At 40.4% G+C, this 22,360-nt stretch overlaps 1 protein-coding gene across 1 annotated transcript in view; it reads right to left on the bottom strand.

Annotated features, from left to right (window-relative positions):
• The window catches only part of SLC2A13 (solute carrier family 2 member 13), a 135,685-nt gene that overhangs the window by 28,430 nt on the left and 84,895 nt on the right, over window positions 1–22,360 (bottom strand). The window contains exons 5-6 of the mRNA XM_042872662.1: window positions 11,499–11,662; window positions 6,807–6,927 (exon numbers count right to left, since the gene is read on the bottom strand). Coding sequence (XP_042728596.1) covers window positions 6,807–6,927; window positions 11,499–11,662 — 285 coding nt within the window. The remainder of the gene's footprint in view (window positions 1–6,806; window positions 6,928–11,498; window positions 11,663–22,360) is intronic.

Below are 22,360 nucleotides of genomic sequence, written 5' to 3'. Positions count from 1 at the left end.
TACTTCATCTATCCTCAGACTTTATGAGTGTGCATAACTGTGTCCTGCAGTTGCCATTCAGCATGATAAAGGCTGCTGGATTTCAAGTGATGTCAAAAGTCAGAGATTATTGTTACTCATAACAGATTAACAATCCAAAAATTAACGTAGACGTAAAATATGTGTTAGTTTCAGGCTTATGCTCTTCTTCACTTCAGCCCTATTATTGTTTGCTAAATAGAAATGCTTAAACAATTCAAACTTGAGCCCATGTTCTTGCATACATGCTCACAATGATGCAGACAAATCAGGAAGCACAATGAATCAGGAAAAGAAATGTACAATACAATGCTTACTGACATCTAACTATCGACTGCTGATCTCCTCCTTGTCCTCAAATGTACCTTCTTATCAGCCCTACCCAGATATACCCAACTGTATGTCAGAATAATGAGATAGAAAATAGAAATGCTGCCACGTATTCATATACGCACTGCAGTCCAGTTATAGCATTGAAAGCTCCATCCCAGAATACATCAGGATGTCTATGTTAAGAAGGATATTTGCATCCAATTATAAAAAGGAAATGCATTTCCTGCACTTTATCAGGACATATTGATTTCCACACTAAGGTTACAAGGTAGCGTCTTGGAAACGGGCTCCTTTGTGAAGAGCTAGCAGAAAATTCCCAGACAGAATGTTGTCAGTGAGATGTCAGTTTGTCAGGATTGAAATATCTGGCAGAGATTATTTGATTTTGATGAAGCCAGGCAGCAGGAAGGTTCTGCAGTGCACCTAGTGCCCTCACAGCTGGATCCCAGGCAAGCCAACAAGAAGGCAAGACTTCAGGTGCTTCAGCCTACCTAACGGAGTAACAACAAGTAGAGAATCAGGAAAGCAAGGCTCCAGAAGCCTCTGCTTCTTTGCAGCTCAGTTGAATGAAGCCCTCAAAACAGAAGTCTCAGTATCCTGGCCCCTCTGTTTATTGGGAAGAGCCAAGGAATGGGATTTCTGGGACACTGTTTCACCGTCAAAGCACATTTTCCAACAAGCTGACGGACAGTTAGGAGGCTGCCTGTCCCCAGACTTGTAATTCCCCACTCTCATGGTGCCAACTCAGCAGAGGCTTCCCAAGCTCTTACATTCTTTTCATCTGACCAAATGGGAATATCTGAAGCTTTGAAAGCCTGACAGCACTAGCTTTGAGGTCTCTAGCTAGCAGTTTCCTGTCAGGCTGAGCATACAAGCTTTCAGGATGCAGCCTGCCCTATTAACTTTTTTTTCCTGAGTTTACAAGTTGACAATTCCTTCCTCTTCCAGAGAGGATTTGAAGTATTTAGATGTATAATGAGTCAGCTGGCAGTGCACACCTTTTCTGAACCAAAAGTACAGCTTGCTTGCTTTCTAACAGGGTAGTTTAGAAGCCTCTGGTGCGGTCTCATAAGAAGGTGAAATAAAATCTCTGTCCTGTTGAAATGGTCCTCCAGATGCCAAGGAAAGGTTGACAACTGCTTCTCCCTACTTTTATTTCCTCTGCTGTTTAGAGTACTCCATACTGACGTTTGGATTGTCACTACATTTTGTGTTTTAATATTGATAGAAGTATTTCTAAGTATAGCTTTCTTACAGCTCTCAGGGGTTTCTTAATTCGAGCTGCAAACTGTACCATGCCAATTTTTGAGTGATTCAGTAGTAAAAAAGCTTTGTCCAGTGTTCTTGTTCTGCAAGCACTGCTACTCTTTCTATCAAGCTGTTTACATTTCTTCTAGCCATGCCTCAAATTTGCAATTGTTAATTTCAAAACATTTTATCAGTTTTCACTTTTGCCTCATTTTTAGGAACTTTCAGCTTTCTCTTGCACATTTTGCAGCTATAAAACTACATTACTATGAAAATCTGATCCACTCACAACACGCAAGACATTTTCCTCATGCCCTGACAGACTGGGTCTTCTCCATAGAGGAAATTTCAATGTTGAGTGCCTGCTGCCCTCCACTCCTCCTAATCCTGAACTTGGGTTCAAGGTCTAGTGCTGTTTGCATGTGCCTCGCTGCACCTCAGGCACATAAACAAGCACTTCCTTATCCTTCTGATGATTCCTGTGTTGCTTCCAAAAGCCAATCATTAAATTCTGATTGATCACACACCACTGAGCAAAGAACATGGGGGATACTTTAAGTAGTTAAATCCTTGGAAACTGCAAGCTACTACTTCAAGCTGCCATATCTGGGACACAGGAAATAGGATATTCAACACAAATGAGAAAAACACAGCAGGGCTTTGGAAGCATTTTTTCACTACTGCAAGAAACTAAACTACAGAAGCTATTTGCTGGGCTCTGCTGACAGTCTGAGAGGTAATGCATATACACACCTGATGTGCTTAGGTCCTCGTGGCTGCACCCCCGCTGCCAGAAGCAGCCTGCCAGCAGCTGGTGAGCTGGGATGCTGAGCCACACACAGAGCATCTCACCTGCGCATATGTGAGGATCTATCCTCTCTCAGCTCAGATGATCTTTCTTCCTGAATTTATACTTTAATAAGAATCATATTTTTTAAAAAATACTGGTTCTGAGGTATAGTGATGTTATGAAGGATCCTGAACTTCCCAGTGTTAATGAGTTAACTCAGAAAAATGAATAGTCTGCTCTATTTATATTAAATACTCGGTTAATGGAGGATGTACTTTATTTTTACTAAAGCTGTTTAAAGCACTATAACCAGTCTTAGTTCAGGGCTGGTCACAATAAATCATTTTTGCAAAATTCATAAAGAAAGTACATATTTTTGCCTATTGCCTATCTAGTATAATTAATGTGTAACAGCACTCAGTGTTGGAGCCTTCAGCTCAGTGATGTATAAGCATACATTGAACTCAGGACCTCGAACCATGTGAGGATGACAAAGTCAAAGAAGAACAAGGGAATCCTTGTGAGCCCAGCCCAGCTGGCGCTGCCCAGATTGTTTTACTGAAACTATGCAGACAACCAGCTTGGGAAGGAACCTGAGGAAGTTCTGTACAGGTATCATTTCCCTACAGTATGAGCCTCAGGGTCAGCTTGAGATCAACCCCAAATTTACCATTTTCACACAGCAGCATTTCTTAAGCAGAACAAGTTCAAATTATGCCTTGTACAGCTGATCAAATCTTAAGCAGTACAGTAAAAGAGACACTTGACTGGAGGAAGATAAAAAGGCCAAGAACACAAGGACACAGGACAATGATCTTTGTTCACAAATGGGTCAGTTTCCCAAAGAAAGGTGGAGTGGGATGGTCACCTATGATTTGCTGAATACTGGAAAAAGACAGAAGCCAGCTACTGCACCTGTCCTGGACTTGATCGCTTCTCAGAAGCAGGCAGGACCCCATAAAACTGGGAACATCTTTATAGCTTTGAGAATTCAAGAAAACAGCAGGAGACACCTGCTCATCTTTTCTCAATGACAGATTTTGGAATCCTGCTGTTCTGTACTCCTGAATTTACCTCTGAACTTCTCTCAGTCTTTGAAGGTAAGTATAGATTGCATTTCTGTTGCATATTCTGTTGAACAGACTCAGATCAAAGAAGAGACGTGGTCACGCTGTGAACACCTGCACAGCCTTACCTGGGCTGAGTGTGAAAATAAAATTTGATTTAAGGGCAGTACGTAGGAAGATGTTCCCCTTTCCTTTCCTCAGTGAGACAGCTGTGAGGAGATGTGGAGGCCTTCAATGGCCAGGACTTGTGCTGCCTCCACGATGACCTTGTGAGTAAAGATTACATTTGATTTTTTTCACTGATTTATGCATTATTTTTTGACTGTTGCTCCACTATCATATTGTACTTCTCTACAGCACATGAAAATATTTTACTTGATATTTGCAGAGCACCTTATTGGTTTGCATTCTGCAAAAAACATGTGTCTGTCTGCAGGGCACAGCTCTTTCAAAAGACTGTATTCAAGCCCTAGGTGTATTTTTCAGAATGCTGTCAGTGCTCTTTATTTGTCAGTCTGTTGTACCTTCATTGCTATTCTTCCAGCAGCAGGAATTAATCTGTGCAGAGGAATACAGATCAAGGGAACAACAAACAAACAGGCTATTTGTAGTAGTTCTAAGGCTTCCATCATGGACACTCATGCTTATTTTAACCCAGCAGATCTGCAAACATAAAAAGCACTTTTACTCTGCACCGTATCAGCAAAACCTCTGTCAGCAAAATAAATTTTGCTGGTGTTGTTTTAACTTTCAAACACATTTTGGCAAAGATAAATAAAAGTGATATGTGGGAGTCCCCCTACACTATGAAGCACCCAATCTGCACAACGGTGTAGATCCTGGAAAGTGCACCTCACCCCAGAGAAGCCCTGCACCACGCCAGCTGAAGGACTGCTGGCTGCATTTGTGTAGGCACGCTAGTTTGAAAGTGGTTACAGTGACCACAGGGACATGACATTATGTGTTCATCTTCTGAAGTCCTGCTGGCTTTTGGTTTTCCACAAGTGCCTGAGACCTATTAGAGGATTGCAAAGTACAATACTAAGCAAGATGAGATACCAGCAGTTATACTGAAGTGAGCAAAATATGGATTAAACAGCAATAAACCCTTGCAGGGGACATACAAAAACTAACTCCCATCTTCTAACAGGTTGATTGGTGAGGATGCCATCTGCTTGCTCATGACACAAACATTTTTTAAAATTTAATTTCACTTACACAGAAAGCAGCTGACTGGTATCTCAAACAACCACTTCTTCAAGGTGTATACAGTGTATACTATGTCATACACTCCAAAAATAATCTAGGTAAAGGAATAAATTAATCTATATGCCCTCTGTATAGCTACGAGAGCTCAGCAGAAAGACATGCTGAAACCAGGGTGCACTGGGGATATCACTGGGGATGAAATGCTTTTTAAAATCGTTTCTTCTTCCCTTGATCTATGCTAAAAAAGAGAGCAGCATTTTGTGCAGTTCCTGCTATCTGGGCTGAAAACACTTGGAATTTTGAGGCTTCTGGTACTGAGACAGAAGCAAGCAGCCATTGACTTCCATTCTGGACACTGAAATTCATTATTCTGAAGAAGTTTGGGGATGTTTTAAATCAGGAAAATTGATATCCCAAATATATGAATTTTTATACACGTGTGTGAAAGTCATCGCTCACGATGTAAATGCTTGTTTTTTATTGAATCTGTTTAAAGAGTGGGTGCTGTAGCCTAATTCTGTGATTTGTTACATATATTAGTATCATCTCACCTGGCTTTTGTGTCTCTTTCCAAAGTTATGGTACAAGATGAAAATAAAAGCTCCTAAAGGTCTCTCATACACTGCTCACTATTTTACATTTTACACTATGTAACACTACGTTCAGTTTTGTCTGAGAGCTCATTCTTTTTCAAAATACACCCATATGAAAATGTGTCATTGATTTTCTTGCTCTTATCTAGATCCCTCGAATTATCATATCTGCTTTTGCTCTTTTTATGTCAGAAATCACAACAGATTAAAGCATTCCAATAATCATTAAATAATGTGCTTTTATTTGAATTGCTTGCTTTATTTGGTCATGTTTTTAGCTAGAAGTGCTCACAATACTGAATGTGAACTACCCATATTTCTTATATGCACATCTCTACACCGCTTCAGGTTATAAAATCACCTACTTTCATCAGATAGCAAATAACAAGTTCTGCAAGTGGTGCATCAGCTGTCTCCAGACATCTTGTCCAAACAGTTAACCAAAGTCTGAGGAAAATCCTTTTGACATCTTGCTATTAATATTATCTTACTCTTAAAGGAGAGCATTTGAAAGCTCTTCTCCCCCTCTTCATTCTTTAACTAGTTTACTTGTAGTCTAAAAAACTGCATAGGCATATCTAAAAAATAGCAATATAGCTGACATCGCAGTGGGAAAAAAAGTAAAAACACAGCTTTTGAAAGTTGTGATCCTCATCTCTGGTAGTATTGGCATCTGTGTACTCATCTGAACACTTTCCTTCCTGTCCACATGGGCCTGTGAAATTTCAGTTCCTCAGAATCATTGCTGTAGCATACGAAAAGCCTTGAGCCTTATTTCTAAGCAAGAGCTCTAGGAGACCAGAAACTACCATTCATTTCTCAGTTTTATGTCTATAACCAACACATGTACAACATGTTTTGAACTTAAGAATTTCTCCAGCCACGTAGCCAGTTTTGTCTCAATTAGAGCACTGACATTTACCAGCCTGCCAATTTGGTGAATGTCACTCACATGAGTAAGAAAACACAAAATACAGAAAATGGCACATTCATAATACCTTAGAAATTATCTTATTTGAAACCACAACTGCATACAGTTGGGAATGTTTTATATACTACAGAATAAAAAGTCAAAAAATCAGGTTTAACTGTTAATTGGTCTGTAATTGTTGGGAAGTTGTTTGCTGTTTGTCTGTTTGCTAAAACAAAAGGCAAGGAACAAGTCTTTTTGAACAGTTCACAGCTGTTACAGATGACGACCCTACAAGCAGACAATAACAGCAACCATATTTGCAAATTACTTTAAAATATTTCAAACTTGGTGTCCACTGTGAACTTCAACAGGTCTGATATAACAAAGAAGATCTGAAGTTTGCAGTCTGGTGCTTAACTGCTCTACTTTATCCAAGAAACTACACAGGATTATTCACAGCGTTTAAACAAAGAGTCTAATTTTCTTCTCTATTGAGGGAAGTAAAGATTTTAACTTCAGGTATCCTACTTAATTCCTTAAACTAGAGTGTGTGAATACTTATCCATTGCCCACACGAGGCTGTAAAATCCAACTAGCTGGAAAAAAAGTCTTCAAGAAAGACCATGAAATCTCACCTGTATTTTGTGCAGGTAGAGTTTTGATGTGAAGGATCTGGTGGATTAAGTGTGACTCTTGGCGAGACCTGAGCTGACAGCAAAAATCCCGAAGCTAGGATAATGAGTGCTACAGCAGTGCCTAAAAATACAGATAAAGAACAATGTGATACTTTTCTCCAGAAAACATGAAATAATTCTCTATTGAACTGGGCTACGCTTCAGAAAGCAAGGTACCCAATTATTATGCACACGGCATTTGCCATTACGCAGAGCAGCTGTGATGAGAACCTGAGAAGAATACCCTTTATGCTACATCTTCATCTTGAATTAGATTAGACATTAAAGTCAAGTGAATCAGGTTTAACATCCAGATATTCAATTAATAGGTCAAGACTTTTTTGTCATATGCGTAATTGAAGGCTGCTTGAATGAACAGAGAAACTCTTTTCAGTGTTGAAAAGTGCTGCAAAGGTAAAATTTAACAAGCAGTGTTTACATCACATTTCCTCCCATTCCCAGACTTGCAGGCTTTCCTGAAGACAGAAGACAGAAAATAGAATCAGCTTTTCCATCAATTATTCTTCCCTTTGTCAAACAAGAGAAATCTGACTATTCATAGAATGCCACCAAAATGTCCAACTGCAGTTTCTGAACTTCTTGTTTCAAGGATTGCATGTAACAAACCTGATAGGAAAGAGCCCCCTCCACCTCTTTGCTCCTGGCTCCAACAAATTTCTTGTACACGCCCAAGATTCTTACTTTGTAAAACAGGTAATTGCCTGAGCTCTATGCAGCTTTGCTGTTTGTCACACACACACAGCATGTGCTGCATCATTTTAAAGACATCAGTATAATCCATTACTGAGTATTGCAACCAACTTGAACTCAGACTAATGAAATCTTTACATCTTGGTACTTGGTGAGGCATTTAACTCTGCGTTGAATAAAATGCACTCTTTGTCACATAAATAGCAAGTACGCAAGTAGGTGTATTTTGAGAGGTCCCATAGACCATCATGTATAGATGACCAAAAATACAGAACTACTTACAACTTTATTTGTGGATTAGTTACTGATTGTTTAATCACATTTTCCTTAGCATACAAAGACTGACTCAGGCACCACCAAAGCACATTCCAATTGGAAGGCTGTAGTGCATTCTGAAGTATGCAATGGCACAGCTTAATGGTTGAGGGCAAATAAAAATATTCAATCCAAGAAGATGCCTCAGCAAGCCCTTGCTGTACATGATAGAAATTCACAGAACGCACCTGTGCTAACCTTTAAAAATGTCACTGCATTGAAAACCTTAATGTGTCACTCTTCTCACTCTTTAACAATTACACATTCTCCATTTTTACTTTTTGATTCTTAATTTTTTCTCTCTCAACAAGAATTTTCTAGCAGGCAAATCCTTCAAGAATAGGATTTTTTTTTTCTGAAGTATAAATAATATCTTAGGCACCAAGATAATAAAAATATAATTCATTAACATGTCTGTGCAGCAGCCATGGCTAATAGATATGAATATGCATGAACTCAAGATTACTGGAACGCAGTTACCTGAATGGAGGCAACTGACATCGTAAATTCAATCACAAAGCATATTTGAGATAGCAACTATCCACCATAAAACATAATTTGAATTTATTCTATACTGGGCTTTGTACTGCTATGGCGACCAGCTATGCTGATAATTCCATTTTTCTGGGCAGGTGCAATATTGTACCAGATTTACTGTACTTTCTGTATTTACTAAGCTTTCAAAATGCCATGAACCAGACAGCCAATATATTTAGAGAGGGCCCATAATCTTATTTATATTCATTCTAAATATGTCATGTCTTTCTTTCAAGTTAACTGAATACACAAATGTGCATTACAGTACCTCTGCACGTCTTATTTCTTTGGAGAAGTACTGAATTATAAAATTGGTGAATTAAGTTTATTATATGTTGTCATTCCGCGGAAGGTTTGTTTAAGATTCACTAAAACATACAATTGCAGTATGCCATTAACTGAGATGAAAAAAAAAGGATAAATATCTTGAAGGTATTCTAGATCCATTCTGCTACAAACAAAAATACAAATTGTCAAATGCCCAAATACCACCATGCTTTCAGTTTGCCGGTTCTGAAGGAATGAAAGGAAAACACGAATAAAATGGGATACTGCACTTCCCAAAATTCCAACATTTCACAATGAATAAAGTTGAGAAAAGAAATACACAGAGGAAAGGAAAGATGGAGAATCCTTGCCAAGATACATGAAGGGGAAATTAAGAGGAATCAGTAACTAAGAGTGTGTTGATGTTTAATCAAAATCTTACCATCTTTTCACAAAAACATCAAATCCATTAGCCTTTACAAAAAAAAGAAACAAAACCAGCAGCCTTGCAGCAGCAGGCAGAGGTAGCAGTCCAACTCTCATTCTGTACTGGGGCTCACATGCTTTCCCCAAAGAAAAGCACCCAGTGTAATAACTCCATGTGAAAATTGATTTCCTTAGAACCATAAACCGAAGTACAGCAGTAATATAGAAGTTTACCCGAGATAAAAAAGTAACTGTTGAAAACAAATCCACCAGCTGATTTAGTAATTAACATGTTAGCCCACTTGCTGAGAAAAGAACATCATACTCACCACTACCTCAATGTCTGTCAACACTTGTATCAAGAAATTCTAAATAGCACAGACATGATGTGGGATTTCATTACTGTCATTATTGCTGCCATATTTTCCTTAAGCAGAGACCGTGCAATACTGAGCACAGTGAGAATGCAGCATGGATCAAGTGAAGCTGCAGGACTGACAGCGGGCTGCCAACTACAGAACAAGGAACACAAATATCATTACTAATGACTTCATGTCCAAATACCATAAACAAATAACCCTTAACTGCGTTATTCTCCTTTGCTAATTTGGTGTCTTATTTCTATCCTCTCATCTGTTCCATGACTCATATGCTTTACAAGACACATTACTATCCACATTCAATCTTAGAACCTTTGAATACATCAACCAGAGCCAAAAAGAAGAGTTCAGTGATTGTGTACAAAATCCACATGGTAATCACACCTGTATGGTGGTTCCAAACAACCAATGAACCAGAAGTGGCCAGACATATGAGGTGTCATGGCATAACACAGAAATATATAAAAACAGAATGAATTCTATTAGAGTATAAATGAGAGATAATGCCCACAAAACAAGTTTCAGGAGAATGCTAGAATTGTATTTCACAGGAAAAAAAAACAGAAAACAAAAGAGATAATCAAAGGAAAAATGGAATTGAGCCAGGTAACAGTACAGGGCTGGGGCTTTTTTCTCTGAAAGATGTGATACTGGCTACACAAAAGAACCCACAGAGGAAAAACAGTTTAACAGATCCGAAGGTGGGCTGATAAAAGGATGTCATCCAAAGGTCAAGGTGATGCACTTGGGTCAGAGCAATCCCAGATACGCGTACAAACTGGGAGAAGAACTCCTTGAGATCCACCCTGTGGAGAAGGACTTAAAAGTCCTGGTGGACAAAAAGCTGGACACAAGCCAACAGTGTGTGCTTGCAGCCCCAAAGGCCAACAGTATTCTGAGCTGCATCAAGAGAGGTGGCCAGCAGGGAGAGGGAGGTGATTGTCCTCCTTTGTTCAGCCTGAAGAAAAGGCTCTGGGGAGACCTCACTACAGCCTTTCAGTATCTAAACAAAGCTTACAAACAAGATGGAGACTGATTCTGTATACAATCTGATAGTGATAGGACAAGGGGGAATAGTTTTGAAATTAAAGAGGGGAGATTTAGGTTAGATGTTAGGAGGAAAATTATTACTCAGAGGGCAGTGAGGCCCTGGCACAGCTGCCCATAGAGCTGTAGGTGCCCCATCCCTGCAGGCACTCAGGGCCAGGTTGGATGGGGCCCTGGGCAGCCTGAGCTGGTGAGGGGCAGCCAGCCCAGGGCAGGGGTTGGGGCTGGTGGGCTTTAAAGTCCCTTCGAACCCAGTCCAAACCGTTCTATGATTCTACATAAAGGTAACCCTCTGAGATTTTTTTGGTCATTTTTTTAAGATGTGAGGAATGTGCTTTCTCAACCTCCCTCCACATCCATGGACTTGGATCATGAAAAACATTTTGGGTTTCTCAGCTCCAAATCAACATCACAACACATCAAACACAGACTTCTTACAATCTGGAAATACCAAACATGCCACAAGTCCATGTTATACCAGTTTAGGTAGCTGTAAAAAAATACATGCAATACTGCCATCGCTGTTTGGCCTAAAAGAAGATATCCAAACGCTCTGGGCAGACAGATACCTGTTCTGGGGGGACTGCAAGTGGGCAGGACTCTGACAGGTATTCCTCTCTGCTCTATCACATCTACAGCAAGTCTGGATCCCACACAGGACAGCACTGTGAGATACAGAGACATTCAAGCTTGCCAGTTAAGCAGCTGTGAGCATTAATCCAAGAGGAGCAAGAATCTCTCTCCTTCTTCCAGACCATGGTCTTGGAAATACTACAGCCTTCACATGTTCAGCAGAGACTGCCAGCTGTATTGTCCTGCTATTCTTGATAAGCTACATGATTTCAGCGAGGAGACAGGAGTCAACATTATTAGTTTGAAGAGGATTATTTTGATCAAGTTAGCGCTTGGAATGTCCTTGTTTCATTCACGTTACCACGAGGAAGGCACATCTCACTCCCGAGGCACTCACCTGCTAAGCTGCCCAGTGTCAGCTTCCGGCGGCCCATCCTCTCAACGAGCCAGACTCCCACCAGAGTGAAGATGAAGTTGATGAAGGCTGTGAGGGCAGCCAGCCAGATGGCCAGCCTGTCATCCTCAACCCCTGACATCTGCAGGATGGTCGCACTGTAGTACCTGCAGGCAGAAGGACACAGCCATCACTGGCGTCAGTTTGCCTCCCGTTATGCTCCGATTGTAAATCAAAGGAGATGACAGCAAACGCCAAGTGTGAGCTCCTGTGAATGCGGCCCCAGCCTGACACCAACCACATGGGGAAACCAGGCATTGCCATGGCACGGCTTGTGCTTGGCTGAAGTTTTGACTGAAGGACACTGAGAGATGAATTGCCATTCCTTTGGCTGTTTGCATTTCCCATGGTCAATCATATTCTGCCAGAAATTAGGTTTGCACTTTTTATTTAAACAAATCTGCACAGCCATTACTTTATGCTCTTTTTTCTTTTTCTTTTTTTTTCTGCCAGGATGTGGGATTTCAGCAGTGTACTGTCTAGGGAAAACATGAAATATGTTTTTGCACCTATTAAAGGTCACACAGAAGTAGTCTAAGGCACCCAACACATCACAACCGCCCCACCCAACCTCCTTTAGGTTTCAGGCTGCGTAGTTTTATTCCCCTATGGCTGTGGTGCCTCACAGTGCTCACTGCATCACCTCTGTCCAGCCAAAATCCCATCGTCTTGAAACACATTAGCACCATACTGCAGGAACGTGAATCTGCGCCAGCCAGGAGCATTTGACACAAGTTTCTGTTTCTTTTTAGAAGGAATTGACCATTCCACCCAAATGGTAACTTACATATTACTCAGCTGAGCAAAATGAAAACAGAAGGAATAAATAAAGGAAATCTCCTATTGCTTTTCACAGAGATTGGATGAATACAGATACTGCACCTGTGTTCCCAAGGAGAGTTCAGGAAAACACATGAGCAGCTTTGTTTGCGTTGCATAAGCAGTTTTCTTCTTGTTCTGTTAATTTGTGCCAACTGCAACACAGAATATTCTGTCATTCAAATACTTAACAGCCCACGGGCTTTCAGGCAGTAATAACTGCCAAAAATATCAAAGCTCTGGTTTCTTTTTTTCCCTCGGTCAAAATGCAGCTTGCTTTCAAAGCCACTCCATTGCCTTAATGCCCAGATGTGTTTCCCCCAGAAGTTTCACTGATCAACATGTTTTCAATTCTAAGCATAAATTACTTTTTATTTCAAACCCACAACCCATGATGGACAGCGGGTTCAGTGACTGCTTGTAACAGAGCCTGCTGTCTGCTTTCGGAGCTCCACGGACAACCTAACGGCTGGAATATCTCTTTTAGGCTCATTTGGTCTGAAAGAACAGACTGCGTCCTTGAGACACAGCAACATGTAATATATTGGTACTATATGGTTAAAAAAGCAAAGAATAAAAATGACTTAATAGCACATAGATGTTCAGTTCCAGTCACACACACACAGGCGCCTTCCACACCCAACACTCGTCCGAGTCACTTTCTGCAATGGTTATCCTTCTCAGCTAGAAGCTCACTGCTTACCCACAAGTAACGTATTTCACTTCTATGGAAAACAAATTAGGGAAATCTGTAATCTGTAAATCCAAATAACACGCTAACACAGCTCGGCTGCTGGGCATGATGCTAATGTTTATTACAGCACAGCAATCAAATTTCAGAAATTTAGAAGAATACTTGTACTAAATATATATTTGCTTATGCCAAGCTATTTCAGAATTCCCATTTTTAATACCAACCTGTGCAACCCTAACTGCCTATTAATGCAACAAGATCACGAGTCTTGCTGATTTCTTCCTGACAAGGAGAAAAACTGTGTGGCAGAAAAAGGTCAGGCTGTGATATTATACAACCACAGTAAATACTGCAGCTCTTACAGGAAATGCGATGTCAGTGACAAAGTTTGGCAGTCCTAATTTATTTTCTAAAATGTACAAAAAATGACAAAAGCACACACACACACCTCCTCAGAATTTTAAAGCAAGCACTTCATCTTTAGAAGCAGAAAAATACAGACAATTACAAAACCAAACAAACTGAGTCAGACACACACCAAAAGATTTTAATATTGATCTTTTCCAGGGATGTCAAAACTATGAAGCCGTTCTATCAAGAGTAAAAAACAACTCAGGCATTTCCACAGACCTTTCCCTGGACTAATCTTTTCACTGAAAATGCGCAGAAATGTAACCTGCACACACTTTCCTCTCCCACCTTTATGGCCATTTTAAAAATGCCTGCATCTACTGTTTGTAGAAAAAGAAAATTCAAGACAATTTCAAAAGCATCAGGTCCCAGGTTAGCTCACTCAGTAGCAGATCACACCAGGCTTTGTAGCTCTCAATCAACCACCCAGAAAAGCCTCTCAAACAGATGCCAGGTTGTCTGCATCACAGCTTTGATTGCCCCAGTCCTTCTGGAGGAGCTGCTCCAGCCCATCTGTTACAGCTAACAAAGTTTCTATCCAGTGATGTCGACCATTTTGGACAGAATTTGTCATTCCTATAAAACTAATGAGTAAACCTAAACTCAGACGTAACCCTAACCATATTAAAACCATTTATTTTCTGTTGCTGATTTTAAGAAAATAAAGATCTAATACTCTGGCACTGGTTTGTTGAGTTTTTCTAGCACAATATTTTGGAAAGCAGTGTCCAACTACTCAAACTACTCAGTTCAAGAAAAACAGTCCCTGGAGATAATTCATCCCTCCCTCTTCCTCCTCAATTCAGTTGCAATAATGCAAAGTGAAATGCAAGGCATGCCACAGCCAACAAACGGATGATGAAATATTGAAGAAAATCCAAAATGGTGAAAATTTCTGCAGGTTCACACACTCCCTTTCTGCAGTTGTGCTTAAACAGGTCCTCTCTTTGTGCCCTACCAGTTTACTGAATGTCACGACTACTGGCCTGAGAGACAAGACTGTTCAAAACAAAACACTCCACACTCACAAAAACAGAAGTCTTGTTTCTGCACCTCGATAATGCTTCTCTTTTCCTTTAGGGACTACTAAAGCTTACTGCCATCAAATCTGACGATTTGCCTTCCTTTAAGTAGTAAGGCTTATCGTTCCTAAATATTCTAGATACTAAAGGTGCTCAAGAAAGAGCAAGCACAAGCCCGAAGTTCTCACTATAATTACTGCTACTGGAAAGAAGCCAGGCACATTGAATACTGGCAGATTAACAGGAAGGATTGTAGAGGCTTGAGCACAGCTTCCAGAGCAAGGCTTGTAGAGCTGCACACTTGCATCTGCCTGTCACGTTCATTTACACCAACATTAAGAAAAAGGGTTTATTTAGAAAGATTTAAGCTCACATTTTAATGACTTCAGAAATACTACAGCATCACCAATACGTTGAACTGTGGCACCTCATCGGTATCAGTGATCTCACAGAAACAGCAGAAAAAAGTAAGAGCAGCATATGGGAGATAAGGTGAGAAAGAACTGGAAATGAAAACAAGATGGGAAGAAGCTGATGTATCTGGAAGGAGCCAAACACAGCACTTGATCCAGGTATGGCAGATGTCAGACAGGTCTTGCTGAGCACCACATTAGAACTGGGAAAGGGAAACAGGCACAATGGCAAGTTGGTTATGGTTGTTTGAAATACGGATTGCAGAACAAGACGGCAGCATCTATCAGTAATTGGAATGTTGGATAACGTGGTTCAGCAGCCCAGCTTCATGTCCTCTACACCAGAGTGACAAGGAAGATGTTCCACTTTCTATTTCACTGCACAACATCTGTGGATCCCAGTTCAGAGAATAGAGCAATTACTGAGACATTGCTGCTCCCTTGTCTATAACTCCTATCCTGTCTGTCTAACCTCTCATCTGTCTTTGGTCAAGCACTGGAATGGGCTAACCACAGAAGTGGTGTAGTTTCCATCCCTGGAAGTATTTAAGAGACATGTAGATACAGCACTAAGGGACATGGTTCAGTGATAGGACATGGTAGGTCAGGTTGATGGTTGGACCTGATAATCTTGACTGTCTTTTCCAACTGAAATGATTTGATTCTATGTCAGTGAGACCTATTCTTTGATAGTAAGATCATTCCAGCTCTTTAGATCCAAAGGCAACTGGACTTAAGCTATAACACAGAACTTCTGGATACACGAGTTTTCTTTATCCTCAACATAAAAAAGCCTGAAATCATACTGGAGTCTTTCAATTCATAGCAGATGCTGCGGATTTACAGGATGCCAATTCAGATTACAGCTGAATGTTTTTCTATACTCCTACTTTAGAGACTTAAGAAGCTCTCAAAGGAAAAGGTGGCTGCATCATCTGAAAGACTGTACTGGATTTTCCAAAAACAGTGCCTAGGAGGCAACCTGGGGCAGTGCCACTGTATACCTACCTATTGTAGTTACACCTTCAAATTCCCCATTTAGCAGTAATGATGTGTTGTGTTATAAATGCTTTCAGCATAAAGTAAAATGACACAGTGATTAAAATCCGTATATTTTAGTAATAAAAATATTTCATTTTTCTGCTTATACACTCTGCACCCGATATGTCTGCACACAGTCACGTTATGTTTTACGCTCAGACATACCCACCTATATTGGGTCGTGTACAGACTTCAGAGTTTTCACATGAAACTATAGAGGATGGAAATTGTTTCCCTCTTCATAATAGAAAAGTGGTAAGACACAAAAGAAGGATTTCAAACTGTTGTTTAAAAGGAAAAAGAAAGAAGAAAAATAATACCAACCCTATACTTGAGCCTGTAATGGACAAAGTGCTCTGTAAATTTGAGGACAAAACCGTGTAGTCAAGTCCCTTAAAGAAATAGGTTGAATTCAACAGTAGAGTTAACTGAAGAGAAACAAGCAACGCTGGAAAGTAAATGAAAGCACCAAGAAGAGCAAAGTCCTGACCTTCCTCCTCTTCCCAAATCACAGATGTAGTTTCCAGCATGCTACAAATAGGCTGCATTCTGCAACACCTACAGTTCAGCACTGCAATGAAAAGCAAAATGTCAACATTTTCACTTTGTCTATGATGTTTTCACTCAATATAAAAGCGCCTAACCTCAATAGAAACGTTATAAAAGAGAATTACCACCATCATCCCTATCTTTTGGGAAGAGGAGAAAGGCAGATAAGTACTGGCAGTCATTTCCCAGTCCTACCTGGACCACAGTAATGACACTTCAGAGTCTCTCTTCAGATAAGTGCTGTCTGAAAATTAATAAGTATAAAAGCAGGGAAAGAAAATCCCCCAGGTGTTTCATAGAATGTACCTCATTCAATTATTCATTCATTCTGATAACTTCAGTTTAATCTAAATTATGTTTAATATTGTAGGATATTCTAAAGCTGGAAAGCACTTATGCCTGCAGTAAGGTACCTGGGATCTAGAAAAACAAATGAGTCTTCATTAAAATCAATGGACTTGCTAAACATGTAGCTAAAATGAAAAGATGAAGCTTGCTCCATTGTTGAAGCCAAGCTCAGGGGCAAGCAAAGGGAAGGAAGTACTATAGCCTGGAGAGGCAGGAGTTATAAGCTGGGAACAGTGAGAGCTTGGAAAGCAATGAAAAAAAAATAACAATGTCTTTATTTTGAACCTAGTTCATGGATGCTTCTGCAGCTAAAAGTCAGCTTCCGTGCTGAATATTCGTTTACCTTCTGGAAAATAGTACTACTTGCATTTTTTTTCTTAGGAATAATAAAAAGATAATGTCACAATCTAACCCCAACTTTTCACCTTTGGTTTTGTATCTGAATGGAATCATGATGAATGCCCCAACCTACGTTTCTATTCATGCTGAAGAAAAAAATGCACTATAAAGTGTTAAAAAAAATAGTAGTCTTAACGTACCTCATGGAATCTGACCTTTCAGTCATTTTTCAGTTGAGAAGAAAGAGGTAACAGTGTTATTCAGTTTACACAGCACTCCTTTTCACATAGTACATCTTGAAAATGCAGCACTTTTCACCCCTTTATTAACCAAGCAGGGTCACATTCCCCTCATGTGCTCTGCAGAGCTCTCACTACCAGAGCTCTGTGTCACCCCAGCAGGAGGGGCTTCCTGGAGCAGCCATTTCACATTTATTAGCCTGCACTGACAGCACCGCCTGAAGGTCAGCTGCCTGGCATCACCAAACTGCCTGCACACCCTGCTGCCGCCGTGCTCAAGCCAGCTCCTGCCCCTTCCCTGCCCTAAAACATTCTTCCATGTAACCACACTCACTTCTTGTTGTAATTCAGTAAGCTCACCTGCACACAATGCATTTTAAAACTAAAAGTTTCTGGTTTTAAATATCTGTACAACACTACAAACAAGATATCTTCATAAATCTAGCTTATAGAATCATAGAATAACTTGGATTGGAAGGGACCTCCAGGATCTTCAAGCTCCAGCCCCCCCAGATCTTTCAATCTTGTAAATATTAAAAACTCAGTCTTACATACGTGGAACTCTATTTCCACACTGAAATCCTACAAGTGATCAAAGTAATTTGTCAATGGTACAAAAAACTAGTAATATTTCAGTGGCGGTACAAATATTAAGACATATATGTAAGTTAAATCATATACGTAAGTTAAATCTTACGAATATTCTATTCTTTTCCATTTTAATTAAAAGATGTTGCATTAATAATGTTTATTTTGCACATCTTTAGAACTCTTTCCACGAGAATGATTGCAATGAATTGTTACTAAGAATCCATAAAATTGGTCTAAAATAATCAATACGACACAGTGATATCTTCTGATGAACAAGAAAAATTCAGGAGGGTTGAGGAAAATTGCTTAGTTAGGAGAAGAGAAGGCTCTGGGAAGACCTCATTGTGAGCTTCCAATACTTGAAGAGAGCATATAAACAGGAGGGGCAGTGGCTGTTTACAAAGGTGGACAGTGATAGAACAAGGGGGAATGGTTTTAAACTGAGACAGGGGAGGTTTAAGTTAGGTATTAGGAGGAAGTTTTTCACACAGGAACAGACTGCCCAAAGAGGTTGTGGATGCCCCATCCCTGGAGGTATTCAAGGCCAGGCTGGATGTGGCTCTGGGCAGCCTGGTCTGGTGGCTGGCACTTAGCAGGGAATTTGAAACCAGATGATCATCATGGAACTTTTCAACCCAGGCCATTCTAGGATTCTATGATCCCTCAGAATTAAGACTAGGAATGGAGTCAAGGTGTTGACTGAACAAGGGTATGCTTTTATTTATTAAAAGATGGGCAAGCAAGAGAGAAAAAAAGAGAAGAAAAGGAGGGAGAGGAAAAAAAGAGAAATGAAAGAAAAGCAAGCATTGTTTGTTCTGCACCTTTCACAAGAGAGTTACAGTGCAGTTTTTGTTCTGAGGCCTTCACAAGATTGTTAGGGTTTTGTTCCTAGCTGCCAGTCACCAGCAAGTCTGTCTCTGAACGGAAAGAGAGCAAGAATTCACAGTGCTACAGTTCTGTGCTGTGTTGTCGCAGAGTGCGAGCCAGAAACACGTCACTGCATTCCCACAAAAGGCTCTGAGTACCTTTGGATCAAAATGAACAGAAAGAAGGCAGCTCCCAAGCGCACAGCATGCTGTACCACTAGGGAGGAGCTCTTAAACCCACTGTAGTGACACCAGAGCACACCCCTGGCTAGGCTGGAATGAACAGCAGAAGCCTACTTCAAGAACTCTGCAGCAAACATGCTTCTCCTCATTCCGAATTAGTCAATTGCAGCACCACTCAATGAGTAAATCATAACAAAAAATAAAAAATCTATCAGCACCACCTCCGCAGTCATCCAGGGAAAATTCCATGCTGAGCAATGGGAGTAACAGCACACATATGTGCGTATGAGGGCACCGGAGCTGCTCTCACTACTGGGCACGATGCCTACACTAGCAACAATTTTGAGCATATGTCCCGTGTAAGAAAAAAAATAAATTCTGGGAAATAATTGGCACAAAAGTCTTCCCTGGACTCAAACACACAGATGCACCCATATGATCAACAGTTATTTCAGGACTGTTTAAAAAACAAACTGAAAAGAGTAATTCCAGTGCGACATCATCTGAGCTCATCATTCACGGAAGCAGATGAGATCCTTGTATGGAATGTAAGTTTTGGCAAAAAAATTCAAAGCCAACAACTCTGTTGTCCATGCTAAATCTGCATCCGGGAATTCGTGTTTTTAGATGTTCCCAGCATCAAATATGAAGAAATTGAAACAGTTCAGCACCTTTCAAATTCAAGCAGCTCCACTTTGGTGCTTTAATTGAGATTTCTAAACCCAGTCTCAGGTTTTAATATTCATACAATCCAATATTACATCTGCATTGTATTTCAGACATATGCTGCACAAGATCTCAACAGACTTGTATTTTCTCCTTCCTTAGAAAACAAAATTAATTGCACTGCAAACTGAAGTGTGTGCAATGTGAATATTAATTTGTTGGTGTCTGTTTCTATTACACATAGTTTTTTACGTTGTCTCTCACCCCATCTGCTCCAGCAGTGAAAGGAAAAATCACGGCAGAAGCAAGAAAAACTCCTTGGAGTGACTTCACCAATATATACAGATTTTTTCCTCTGACGTTCAGGATGGCTAAAAGCCACAGATGTAGCTTTAACACAGCACATAATGACAGTGAGAATATGAAAGGTTTTGATTCCTGATGTCTTAATGATTAATTAACACAGCTTCCAGCTGCTACCTGAAAACTAAAGAGACAAGGATCACCCTGCTCCCAAGGAGCTCTTTGTGCCATCTCCTGCAGTACAGCTTGCTTCACCTTGCTGGTCCCCCCCACACACCCCATGGTTTGATTGCCTCCTGTGTGCAGAACCCACGCGTTTCACCTGAGGAAACTGAATTTACTCATTCTACCACGGATTTAGCTCTTAACTTGCACTTTCTTAATTGTGATGTGGGTGCAGCTATGTTTCTCTACTGCTGTGAGGTTTGTGGCTTCTGCACCAGCTGCCATTCACAAATGCTAAGAATAGCTGGCATTACCCTTCAGTTGCAATGAGAAATTAAAGCAGCAGGAAATAGGCCTCATTTCTAATGTACTGTGAAAAAGGAAAACGGCACTATAAAAAACACAGAATGGCTATTTGGGGAATGTATATTTCAACACAGGCTGCACAATGAAAGCGAAGCAACATTTCTGAATGTGCTACCTATTTAAAAGAACTAACATATTGCACTTTTCTTCAGCATAAAATGTGTCAATTAAGTACCACATCAACTCTATTAGAGTTATATAAAGCACTGTGAAAACAAATGCAATAAAGACTAAGATTCTCTACAGTGCAGAACAGTTGTCTTTTCATCTGTGAGCCATGTGTTAAGCAATAAATGTGTCTGATAACCTTTGGATACACTCTATACTTCTATTCTGCAGCCAAACACAGCTCTCAATTTATGCAGACAACTTTAAAAAGATTCTTTTATATCACTTAGCCATATAGGAGAGAAGTTATCAGTTATACCATTTTCTGCTACACAATATATAATATTTAAGTTTACTTCAAATATATGTAAAATAAAACTGAGGATAAAATTGTGTGAAAATTTCTGACTCATAATGAAGAAATAACCATGGAATCATAGAATGATTTAGGTTGGAGGGGACCTTAAAGCCCACCAGCCCCAATCCCTGTACCAACCAAGCTGCCCCCCACCAGCTCAGCTGCCCAGGGCCCCATCCAACCCGGCCCTGAGCGCCTGCAGGGATGGGGCACCCGCAGCTCTATGGGCAGCTGTGCCAGGGCCTCACCGCCCTCTCATTAAAGAATTTCTTCCGAACGTAAACTAAATCTCCCCTCTTTTACTTTAAAGCCATCCTCCCCTGTCTTACACTATCTGACCGTGTGAAAAGTCGCTCCTCCTCCTGCTTTAAGCTCCTCTCAAGTACTGTAAAGCCACAATGAGATCTCCCCCACGCCACCTCTTCTCCAAGCTAAACAAACCAAGCTCCCTCCCTTTCTTCATTGAAGAGGTGCTGCAGCCCTCTGATCCTCTTTTTAGCCCTCCTCTGAACCCACTCCAACAGCTCCACATCCTTCCTGTGCTGAGGGGCCCAGGCCTGGACGCAGTGCTCCAGATGGAGCCTCTTCTCATGTACAGATAGGCAGCTCACCATCCTGCAGTTTGTCAGGTCTTCCTTTCTCTCTTTCTTGAATATAGAAGTGATGCTTCTCTTAAAAATTCCCTTAAAAATAGATTTTGCTAAAGATTTTATGCTGGATATTCTGAAGTTATGTTCTACCTTATCTCAGAAATAATCACTGTTACCTGCAAACTCTTAGTAAAGGACAGACATTACATGGCCTTTGTGTTTAACTGCTTCAAACAAACACATTCCATATCAACTCTGTTTTCCTTTGTTGCCGCTGGGTGAAGAGCGCTTTCATGTTTTATCATTTTCTTGTTGCAAATAATTATGCTGCCAAGTTTTAAATCCCTGGCATCTCGCACTATTCAGACCAATTACTTTGTGCAAGGACAGTGACTACATGCAATTTATGTTCTCTGTCCCTCAGAGTTCATCATTTGAGCTCAAGGCCAAGACCAAAAATCTAAATTTTAATCCCAGTTCTCTGACTTTGTAACCTTGGACATGTCACTTCACTCATTTGTATTTGTTCCTCTTCTGCAAAAGCTTTTTAAACATTTTTTCCACACCTCTCATGAAAGCCTTCATATGTGGATCATAATTTTCTTTTGAAAATGAGAAAGGGAACAAAGGTATTCATCAGTTCTCCTCACGTTTACAAGAAGGGCCCTGAGAAGGCTGTGCTAGAGTTTAGGAAGAGGCTGGACAGCACTAGTGCTCTGGAAAAGGGGGTGAAG

Source organism: Lagopus leucura, unplaced genomic scaffold (genome assembly GCF_019238085.1).
Source record: "Lagopus leucura isolate 7727_CA_CO unplaced genomic scaffold, USGS_WTPT01 Super-Scaffold_100008, whole genome shotgun sequence".
NCBI lineage: Eukaryota > Metazoa > Chordata > Aves > Galliformes > Phasianidae > Lagopus > Lagopus leucura.
Note: the sequence above shows the minus strand (reverse complement) of the source record. Positions and strands in the feature narration are given on the sequence as shown.